The following is a 12,096-nucleotide window of genomic DNA, read 5'->3' on the forward strand; positions in this document are numbered from 1 at the left end:
TGGTTAAGTGCTATAGCTGCTAACCTAAAGGTCAGCACTTCAAATCCACCAGGCTCTCCTTGGGAACTCTACGGGGCAGTTCTACTCTGTCCTATAGGGCCGCTATGAGTCGGAATTGACTCGACGGCAGTGGGTGGGAGCTCTCTTTGACTAGACCTAATAGGGTGCAATACTCAGGTACTTAAATGTATTTTTTGTGATGATGGAAATGCTTTCTAAAAGCTCAGCTAAAGTGAAAGCATATGCTATCTGGAAACTCTGACATGATTAAAGGCTTTTTTTTTATAACCTTTTATTTCTGAAATGTCAGTGGACATTTATTCATGAGAACACCTGCTTAAGTAATTTACCATCAAGCTGGGCATATGTTTTAGGCTCTTTTAAACTTCGTGGTAAGGATACATTATTACCCCAGCAAGACTGAGTGAAAACCTTGAGTATAGCAACAAGATTTCTTTTGGATCATGCTAACTTTTAAAGGGGAAAATAAAGAGAATAAAAGGAAACCTTAATGGTACAGACTGACTTAATAGAATAGGACTGAACAGTCTGGCTTAATTAGAGAAAATCACCTATTAGCTAACTGGTAATTTTGAAAAATTTCAAGGTATTATATGTGTGTTCCTGGTGTATGAGTTCCTATGAATATGTAATTAAGGAGCCTCTAACTAAAGATTTTATATTTTAATTTGTTCGTTTTATATTCCACAGCCTGGAAAAGATTAGAATTTATCTGGTAACCTACAGAGTCTGTGATAGCCCTTCATTTTCATTTGCTCTATTTTTTTTTCAACATTATCCTTTCTTGATAAAATCTTTTGTTCTTGATTTCAGAGATCTGTAGGCTTTTCTTCCGAAGTCTAACATATATATATGTGTGTGTGTGCATATGCGTAATAATTTTTTAATTTTGCATAGGTCACAAATACTTTCTGCTGACTTTTTTTTTTTTTTTTTCCTTTACAGATAATAACAGTGGGACTTTGTCAGCTAAAATGTTCCACATAGCTATGTCTTAAGATAGAAGACTGTCCTGGATTTCAACGGGGACAAAATTTATCTAACAGATATAAAGGTTGACAGACTGCTTAGGAGAAAGGACCAAAAATGTTACCTAAGTCCCAGTAAGCACCCTCATGGTCTCTGCTTGCTGACAGACTAAGCTTAAATTAAAACCAGCCTCTCTTGCTAGCAGTAATCAGGGTAAAAAGCAAGGCTGGGACCTTCCAGTGCCCAGCTTCATTTCAAGTCTGAGTACAGTATTTAACAGTGTTATGTGGTGAGAAGGACAGTAAGCCAGGAGGGAGCAGGGATCTTCTCCAAAAGGCCGACTAACCATGACAGTGAGTGCAACTATGAAAGCAAAAATGACTTCGTAAAATATTAACAATGGTGTATAATATCAAACACCATCAATCAACCAAAAAGACAAATCAGAAAAAAATATGTGCGATAGGCTAATAAAAGCATGAAAAGTCTTAAAGATATAAAGAGCCCCATAAATAGAAAAATATAATCAAATAGAAAAATGGGCAAAGGACATGAACAGACAAGTCCTTATGTATCTATAGCTTTATCTATTTAAATGACCAATATGAAAAAAATGCTTAACTTTGATGTAATCAAAGAATGCAAATGTTGAATAACATCATGAAAAAGATGTTACCTGTCAACTTGGCAAAGATAAAGAAGTATCTTATCACCCAGGAAAGCAGGCACTTGTTTGGTATCACCTTTCTGGAAGGGCAATTTGGTGACGGTGTTTAAAAAAGTGCACATTTTCCTTTGGGCATTCATCCTCAGTAAAGTATCACGGCTGTGCGCAAAGATTCGGGTACAAGGACGTCACTGAAGCGCTGTTTACTATGGTGGCAGGCTGGAAACAGCAATGGAGGAGTTAAGTAGATCCTAGCTCGTGGCCATGACAGACTATCACGCGGCCCTTATAAAATGTGGGCTCGGTGTGGCAGCCCCTAACCGAGGGTGCAGATCAGGCTCGCCTGCGGACTTCTAAGGAACAGCGGCGCCTCACACTCACACCCAGGAACTCTGACTCTGGCGTGCTGCTCGCTGAGAGCTGCTGCTGCAGAAGAATATTTAGTGAAACGGAAAATGCTCACGCTGTGTTGTGAAAACGCCAAAAAAAAAAAAAAAAAGAATAATTACATTACTCTCAAGAAGCAAAAATCACGGCCTTCCTTTTCCTGCATTACGGCAGACTAGATATCCTCAGTGATCTGCCGGAAGAAAGTCTAAAAGCTACATAATATGTGAAAAGAAACAAATTTGCACATTCCTGAATAGAGAAAGGCCCTGTACATCAGCAGCTTAAGGGTGGGTATCTCCAGGGTGATGGAATTGTAAGCGGTTTTTCTCTGTGATTTTTTCCTACCAAATGGCCACAATTAGTATATGTAATTTTTCTTATACGAAAAATAAAATTAGAAAAATTTGCTCTAAGTCTCAAGCTCAGTTAGAAAGAAAATCTCTGAAGATCTACTAAGATGAGTCCAAGAGTTGTAAACAGTGCTTTATCAATCTGTTCCTGAAGGCTCTTTCGCTTAGTTGTTTTAAATTCCCTTGGATTCATTTCCAGGAGATAAACCCTGTCTGAAAGGAGGCCTCTGGGCCCTACCCTGCAGGGCTCAAACCTTTCAGATAGCCTAGCAAGGCAATCTGCGGTCTCTAACACCCCAGCTACGAAAATGCGAAGTTCAAGTGTATAGTAAGCACGAAGACCAAGCAGAAGAAAAACAATGTACCTCTCCGTGTCTCATGGATGGATCCACAGTGGTGGCTGCCTCCTTGAGTAGAGTACTTGGGCCTGAAGACCCACGGGCACAGAGTTTCCCTAGTGATGCTGCCTTCAGTAGCTCATCCATTTTCCTCCTGGTTTCCTCCTTTGTTACGGCCAGCTCTCTCCTTCCGATCTCACCGTGATGCCAATGGTACCATTCTGCAAAGCAGTGTCGGAGGACTTGTTTCCGGTTATGTGCAGTGGCTAGTTGTTGTTTTCTAAGCAACAAAATGATTCCATTAGAACAGAGAAGCCATTTGCAGTTTGTTAACTGATAATGTATCAGATAATATAAATGACACGAAGTCCAAAGGAGTCCCAGAAATGCCCTTAGTTCCAGCTTATCCTTTTATATCGAGCTAAGTGGAAATGCTTTATAAATTCCCCAGTATGAAGCTTCTCCTCATAGAAGGCTTTGACACCTTAAGACATTGCTTCAGAAGAAAGGCTGTTCTGTTCTGTCATGTCACAAAGACATAAAAGTTTTGATTACCATAAGATAGTTTCTGTCAGTTTTTGGAGAGGAAGGAGCAAAAAGGATAGGTTTATAAAAAATGACTTTTAAAAGGTGAATGCATGAGGGGGAGAGATACTCAACTATGCTTGGAAATCTAAGAAACTTTTGTGAAGTTTGTGAGAAAGGAGAAGAAATGAAATACTATACCAGTTAACAAGTGAAATGCCAATAACTACAAAACTTACAAAAGCCAAAGTGAAACTATGCCTTGTGAAAGAAGGATTTGTCAGGGGCAGGATCTTGAAAGGGAAGGGCTCATTACCATACTGAATGGCTGCCTTTGTGAAGATACCTGCTAAAGATAGAAATGTGTAAAAGGCAAAGACAAGCACTTGCTTTCACGAACTGGTAGCCTGTTAGAGATTTAATTCAGTCTCTTCCTAAAGAAGAGCTCTCTTTGATTCCTAGGAAGTTTATGAATGTTAGGGGACATGACTGAGTGGAGGTGGGAAGGGAGTCACCGCCAACCACATTCCCTACCCCAGTGGAAATCTCCATTAGGTGATACACTGGTGGCAGCCAGTCCAGAACGCAGGCATAGAGGCCTATGAGATCTGCAAGTGGATTCCAGTCCCTGAAGCCAGGTGCTATAGAGCTTGAAATTAATTGGTTTAAAATCTAATATTGTTGAGTTGCCAACTTGGCTTTATCTTATAAAGATAACACTTTAACACTATTTGCACATCCATTTCTGTTAAACATATATAACACTTAACTATCCCCATGGACTCTTGGGGTCCTATCAGGAAAATCATGTCGTTCTTAAGTCGGTGAGTCAGAAGAACATTTCTATGGTTCTTAAGTGTTTAAGTGGCTTTTAAATCCTTGTTCACTGCCACCTTCAGTAAGAAAAAATTGTATACTGTGATTCAATATCCCAGTCGGTGTGTGTGTATGTATAAAAAAAGCATAACTGAAACAAAAGCTCCACCAAACAATATTTGCACTTACTGCAAGAGACATGCTCTGGTGATTTCTATCCTATGAAGAGTTAAAACTCTCAGTTTGAAAAAAGACTGCTCAAGAGTCATAGAATTTAACCTGTGTCAGAGGAGTTGCACAAAACAACAAGCTCGTGACAGTAGAGCCAAGTGAGATAAGAAATTCAGCACGAGCACCAATAGCAACTATGCCAGCAACATATTTCATTGTATTTAACTGCTGCCTTCTAATGCACTTATCGTAGATACTCAGTAAATACTTGGTGATTGATTGACTGGTGGTTTTTGTAATAAAAGTACAATATAGGAGGTAATAAACAAATCCATCTTGGAAAAAGTACAGCCAGAATGCTCCTTAGAAGCGAAGATGGTGAGACCTGGTCTCACATACTTTGGACATCTTATCAGGAGGGACCAGTCCCTGGAAAAGGACATCATGCTTGGTAAAGTAGAAGGTCAGTGATAAAAAGGAAGACCCTCAGCAAGATGGACTGACACAGGGGCTACAGCAATGGGCTCAAACATAGCAGTGATTGTGAGGATGGCTCAGGACTGGGTAGTGTTTTGTTCTAACGTACATTGGGTCACTATGGGTCAGAACCTACCCAACTGCACCTAACGACAACAATAAACATTTATATATAATATTTTACCTTAATGGAATGAGATTGGATAATCTTGAAATAAAATTTTAGGAGAAATAAGAATAATAAATCAGGTAGCAATGCAGCTAAGAACAAAGCTCCAAAAAAAAAAAAAAAAGTATAAATAGTGGAAAAAAACCTTACAACATCCACTGAAGTAAGTGAAAATCATAAGTTTCCACAGGATAGAAAATGTACGTTGCTCTGTCTGATTAATGTGAAATTCGATTTACATCAGTCTGCCCAGTAAGGGGGGAGTGTGAAATTTACCTGATGTGTTAATTTCATGTTTTTACAGAATAAACAGCCAAAAGCAGCACTGGGGTTTTGACTGACAGAGAGAAGACTATTTGGACACTATGAAAAGACAAAGGGAAAAACGTGTCTGTAAGTATAACAAAAAGAGTAAACAGCAAGAAAATGGGTGAAAAACGTGTTGACTTGTGCTCAGGGCTCACTCCGTAATGGTCATGTAGGGGATTTGAAAATATATGCAAGGTATCCATGTTTGTGGACTAGGTGGCAGGGTGAAAACAGAGCAGCTAGGGGTCCAGAGACAGGCTGGCTCACACTGCTGCTCTCTGGCAGGAGGACAATATTTGAGATAAGCATCTTTCTACACTTTACAAAAGATGATACTAAAAACAAACATTTCTGAAAGTAAAAAAAAAAAAAAACTCACTTAAATTTCTTAAAAGGAGCTCCAAAAAGGAGCTCAGGCAGATGAAATTTGCTTGGGTATACTCGCCTAACGAAATGGTTTCAGATGATAAAAAAAATTAAGGACAGAGTTCTCCTATGGAAAACATCCTGCCCCAACAAGCCTCTAAGCTGAAATCGGGGAATTTCTGGCAAAAGTATAAAAACTGATCAACACAATTATGTCACTGCATAAAGAGGAAGGCTGTCTTGAAAGACAAAAGACTATAAAATAAAGAAGGTTTAAGTGTGAATGGCACTGCACAGCATCAATCGCTCAGAGGACACAGTGACTGATGCATGTTCTAGAATCTAGATGCCAGAAGAACACCAACAAGGTATGGGACACTGGGCAAGCCACTCAATTTTCTAAGCGTCAGGTTCCTCCTCAAAAAAGGTGTTCAAAGAATGAAGGACACCGAAGACACAAGGTAATTATGAGCCCAAGAGACAGAAAGGGCCACATAAACCAGAGACTGTATCAGCCTGAGACCAGAAGAACTAGACTGTGCTTGGCTACAACTGATGACTGCCCTGACAGGGAACACAACAGAGAACCCCTGAGCGAGGAGGAGAACAGTGGGATGCAGACCCCAGATTCTCATAAAAAGACCAGACTTAATGGTCTGACTGAGACTAGAAGGACCCCGGAGGTCATGGTCCCCAGACCTTCTGTTAGCCCATTAGGAACCATTCCCAAAGCCAACTCTTCAGACAGGGATTGGACTGGACTGTAGGATAGAAAATGATACTGGTCAGGAGTGAGCTCCTTGGATCAAGTAGACACATGAGACTACGTGGGCAACTCCTGTCTGGAGGGGAGATGAGGGGGCAGAGGGGGTCAGAAGCTGGCCGAATGGACACAAAAATAGAGAATGGAGAGGAGTGTGCTATCTCATTAGTGGGTATAGCAAGGTGTATATAAATTTTTTTATGAGAGTCTGATTTGATTTGTAACCTTTCACTTAAAGCACAATAAAAAAAAAAAAAAAAGGTGTCCATAAGCCCTGCACTGCCTGCCCTACAGGAATTTTTTTTTTTTTTGAGAATCTAATTAAATTTTTTAAAAATTTGAAAATACAGAACAAAGTCCACATGGAAGGTAACACTAACTTAGCGCAAAGATGACTAGATATCCAAAAAGCGTCCTCAATTTTTTAAAAGGAACTAGGAAATGATAAATAAATCCCAACATGCTAGTGATCTGACTGAGTGCTGAAATCGGCTGCAGAAGACAGACAGCAGTGACACTCACAGCTGCCCTGGGGATGAGCAGGTTCCGCGGGAACACGGATGAATAAGCTTAAGGCATTCAGTAACACACGGGGAAGCCTCCCAGGGAAAAGCGGAAGAGAACACCATTTTTCTTCTAAAGGGCTTTAAAGTGAGCCAGGCAATGCCAAGTCTGGTCCTCCTGGCTCTTACATCAGGAGCTTTACCAGCTGCAGGTGCCATGCACATATGCCTTCTGGCCTCTCGCCTGGATATCCAGGTGAGCAGGGAGGGGTGAGCAATATAACCAGATTTACAGAGGCACTCCATAAATGACTGATGGAAAGAACCGGAAATCAGGAGTGCTGCTAATGAGGAATACCTGACGGCATGTTTTTTAACTCAGCCCCCCTTCCCTTCCCACCTCCATGCTAGCCCAGCAAGCTCACCCCAGACTTTTCTCACACAAGCCTACCTATGAGCTGATTTACAGGTTTTTCCCCAAACTGAAAAATGCCCTCCTATTCTTTTTTTTTATACTTAGCCAATTCCGTCTCCTTCAGTAGGGAGGGCCCGTGACTTTCTGTCTTAAAAACGCTCCTCAGGGGACGATGATGCCTGCGAACCAAGTCTATGTCACTCCCAAGTATCTTCTGTGCCCTCTGCTGCAATTATTTGGGTGAGACTTTTTTTTAAACTTCACTTAGATTGTAAACTTGTGGAAGGCAAGAGTAATTTTTCATTTTTTTTTTTTTTTCCAGTTCTCCTCAAAGATTACGGCCTAGGAAACCCTATGGGACAGTTTTACTCTGTCATATAGGGTCGCTGTGAGTTGGAGTCAACTCGACAGCACACAACCACCACCCAGCACTTAGGAGAGAGTCTACTATATAGCTGAGCATCAGTAAATCTGCTGGACTGAATGATATTCCATCAAACAAACAGAATGAATAAATGCATGACTGAGTAAGTAAATGAGTGATACAATTTGAGGGAAGCCAAAGGGCCAGTTTTTCTTTTTTTAACTGTACTTTAGATGAAGGTTTACAGAGCAAACTAGCTTCTCATTGAACAATTAATGCACATATTGTTTTGTGGCATTGGCTGCCAACCCCATAAGTCAACACTCTCCCCTTCTCAGCCTTGGGTTCTCTGTTACCAGCTTTCCTGTCCTTTCCTGCCTTCTTGTCCTTGCCCCTGGGCTGGTGTGCCCCTTTAGTCTCATTTTGTTTTATGGTCCTGTCTAATCTTTGGCTGAAGGGGGTGAACCTCAGGAGTGACTTCACTACTGAGCTAAAAGGGTGTTTGGGAGCCATACTCTCAGGGTTTCTCCAGTCTCTGTCAGACCAGTCAAAGGGTCAGTTTTTCCACTGGCTTACACAGTACCCTAAATCTCTGTCACTTACATTTTGGACCCTGTCTCCAGACAACACGTTAAAGTATAAATATGCTTTCTGGGAGGGAAAATGTATTAACTAAGGATTACAGTAACAAAGCATGAGGGTCTTGAGGGACAAAAAGAAGGGAGAAGAAAAAGTTCCAGGAAAGGCCTAAGGCACTGGTGCAAAAAAGGGCAGGAATGAAGGTGCCATGGAGGTTAATGCCAGGAAGGACACAGTGATTCCCAGGAAAGAACTGAGACGTCAGGAAAGCAGGGCTCAGAAAAGGATTGTGGACGATGTCGAAAACCAATGCTGTCACTTTCCAACTTTGTCTAGGGTGGGCCATAAATTCAGGAAGGAGGGAAGACAGGAGTAATGGAAGATCTGGACTCAACTTCCAAAAGTGCACATGCTACCACACACACAAAAAAACCCCAAAAGGAAATTGAAAATACAGTTCTAATTCCAATGCATCAAGTCAAAAGGGGTAGCAGTGCACAATGGAGTGTGAATAAGACTTTTGTTGCATTCCCTAAAATAAGCAGATCCTCAGTGAGGGTTTGGAAATCTGTTTGTTAATGTTGAAACTGTATTACAATATTGAATGACAATACTGTCATTCAGTATTTTACTGAAATTTTATTACACCATTACCATAACTACCTTTAAAAGAAAAGTAAAAAGAGATGATAAAAACAGAATGACCAGAATTCCTATTAAGGAAAGAAAGATTAATTTTCAGAAGAAATAGTTGGCTGAGCCCCTTGGAATAGAGGTGAGACCCTGAGCATGGGCTAAGTAAGAAAAGTTAGTTGCTAAATTACGAATAAGAGGAGGAGAGGGGGTTGTTGCCCCTGAGAAGAAGTGGGAAGAACAGAAAAACAAGTGGAGAAAGAAGAAAGACCAGAGGCTGGGTCCTGTATGGGGGATGGGCCAGTGAGGGGAAACCCCAGGTGGCAAAACCGAATGGGGATGCAGGAGGCAGAGAATGAGGAGACAGGGAATGTCTGAGTGACAAAGGTAACACAGCCATTTCCCTGTCCAGGCGGGTGGCCCACAGAGTCCCCTGTGTTTTGTCAAGCTGGTGAGAGTTAAGTGCTTGAACCACCATACCCAAAACACCCAAAACCACCACGGCTAGCACTAAACTCCATGTCTGTAGTTGAACCACCATACCCAAAACACCCCAAAACCACCACGGCTAGCACTAAACTCCATGTCTGTAGTTGAACCACCATACCCAAAACACCCAAAACCACCACGGCTAGCACTAAACTCCATGTCTGTAGTTGAACCACCATACCCAAAACACCCCAAAACCACCACAGCTAGCACTAAACTCCATGTCTGTAGTTGAAACACCATACCCAAAACACCCCAAAACCACCACGGCTAGCACTAAACTCCATGTCTGTAGTTGAACCACCATACCCAAAACACCCAAAACCACCACGGCTAGCACTAAACTCCATGTCTGTAGTTGAACCATCATACCCAAAACACCCAAAACCACCACGGCTAGCACTAAACTCCATGTCTGTAGTTGAACCACCATACCCAAAACACCCCAAAACCACCATGGCTAGCACTAAACTCCATGTCTGTAGTTGAACCACCATACCCAAAACACCCAAAACCACCATGGCTAGCACTAAACTCCATGTCTGTAGTTGAAACACCATACCCAAAACACCCCAAAACCACCATGGCTAGCACTAAACTCCATGTCTGTAGTTGAACCACCATACCCAAAACACCCCAAAACCACCACGGCTAGCACTAAACTCCATGTCTGTAGTTGAACCACCATACCCAAAACACCCAAAACCACCACGGCTAGCACTAAACTCCATGTCTGTAGTTGGGTTCCTGAACAAGCTTCGTGCCTTAGCAGTGACCGTCGAAGTGCTGAGGGGGGTCGGCTTTTGTGTTTGATCCTCAATTCACATCACTGGCAATTTCTCCATATCTGAGATAGGTCCCTCTCGCATTTTTGTTAGCCTTGTAGCTTTCAGAAACCCTGGTGGCACAGTGGTTAAGAGCTACGGCTGCTAACCAAAAGGTCAGCAGTTCAAATCCACCAGATGCTCCTTGGGAACCCTATGGGGCAGTTCTACTCTGTCCCATACAGTTGCTATGAGTTGGAATGGACTCGATGGCAGTGAGTTTGGGTTTTTTTTAGCTTTCAGCTTGGAGAATTTTTTTTTGTTTTTGAGGAACGTGCCAAAAAATCCACTAGAGTCAGAATTGACTTGACAGCAACGGGTGCTGGTTTTTGTTTTATAACCTCATGGGACCATGGATGTATATGCGGTCTGATATTGCCCCAAAGGATGTTACGCGGTGCATGACTGTGCAATACTGTGCAATATATAGAGAATTAGGGATTTGCGGGAAAGCAGCACAAAGGAGGGTTTGTATCCAATGTCTTCTCTCATATATGTTTCTGGCAAGACCTGTCATTTGTTAATTACCACCCTTATTTTTCATTTCCAATACCCGTTGCCGTTGAGTCGATTCCGACTCACAGCAACCCTACAGGACAGAGTAGAATTGCCCCATAGAGCTTCCAAGGAGCGCCTGGTGGATTCAAACTGCTGACCTTTCAGTTAGCAGCTGTAGCTCTTAACTGCTACGCCACCAGGGTTTCCTTATTTCCAATAAGCTAAATAAATTGTAGTACAACTGAAAAACATGGCTGTCTTCAGGAACCATGACGTAGATGTTACACGTCTTAAAAAAGCTGCACCCTGGTGTAGGAAGAACTACCTGACTCAGAAACAAAAAGACAACAGTCTAGTCCCGGTCTAGCTACTCCTAGCTCTTGACTTTGTGACCTTGACCTTCTCTTGGTCTTACTTTTACCATCTGTAAACTGAAGAGCTGGACCATCTGGTCCTCGAGGTGCCTTCCTGCTCAGCTTTTTTTGCTCTAAAGCTTTGTAGTAAAAAATTTTAAGTTAAATATTTTCTAACTCTCGTTCTTTAAAAAAAGATTAGCACTCGTTCTGAACACTTAAAAATAGACACCTGAAACAAATCTACAGCTATCTGAGAGACAAAAAGTTCTAAGATGTTTAAAAAAAAAAAAAAATTGGCACATCATGCTATTATGAAATCCTCATTTGGTGCTTTTATGCTTACACAGTTTAATTGGAATGGGTCTCAAATTCTCCAGATTTTTCTTCCACAAACTTCTCCTAGCATGTGTGTTTCACAGGTGCTTTTAACGTTGGCCTCTCAGTTTCCACCCCTTTATGCCCTCACTCAGTGTTGCTTCTGCTTTACAACACTTCCTGGTATCAGCTTCCCTTCTTTGTCCAGCAAATCCTACCAGCCATTCCTTTTTCAATATCCTATCATTCTAATGGCTTACATCACTCACTAGGCCCTGAGAATTTAGAGCATAAATGTTGGGCGTGTTTTCTATGTTGCCCTTTTCATTTTTCTCTAAAGAATACTCCAGAAAAGAGGGATTGACTAGGTCACCACCCTGCTTAAACACTTTCAAGAATTCGCCTTCATTTACCAAAGAATACCTAAACTCCTTATGCTGGCATTCAAGGTCTTTCACAAGTTAGTGAACTTGACAACCTCATGCTTGATGGATCTCCAGCTGAGATCAGGATGGCCGTCACCTTGTGACCATGACCCTCTCTGTACCTTCTCTTGTACCTTCATCATCTGTAAACTAAAGGGCTGGACTGTCTGGTCCATGAGGTGCCTTCCTGCTGTATGAGTTTTTTGCTCTCAAGCTTTGTAGTAAAAAATTATTTCAAGTTAAATATTTTCTAACTCTGGTAGTTAAAAAAAAAAAAACTTCATGCCATCACCTTGGTCTCCTCACCTAGGGACATCCTACCTACCATGTAGAACCCATCAAGACCCATCTTGTTGAGAAAGCC

At 41.6% G+C, this 12,096-nt stretch overlaps 1 protein-coding gene across 5 annotated transcripts in view; it reads right to left on the reverse strand.

Moving 5' to 3' along the window:
• CCDC191 (coiled-coil domain containing 191) overlaps window positions 1-12,096 on the reverse strand; it is an 88,702-nt gene that overhangs the window by 33,168 nt on the left and 43,438 nt on the right. For all 5 annotated transcript variants that reach the window (XM_049876799.1, XM_049876789.1, XM_049876810.1 and 2 more), the window contains one exon: window positions 2,763-3,015. In XM_049876799.1, the coding sequence (XP_049732756.1) occupies window positions 2,763-3,015 (253 nt within the window). The remainder of the gene's footprint in view (window positions 1-2,762; window positions 3,016-12,096) is intronic.

Source organism: Elephas maximus, chromosome 1 (assembly GCF_024166365.1).
Source record: "Elephas maximus indicus isolate mEleMax1 chromosome 1, mEleMax1 primary haplotype, whole genome shotgun sequence".
Taxonomy (NCBI): domain Eukaryota; kingdom Metazoa; phylum Chordata; class Mammalia; order Proboscidea; family Elephantidae; genus Elephas; species Elephas maximus.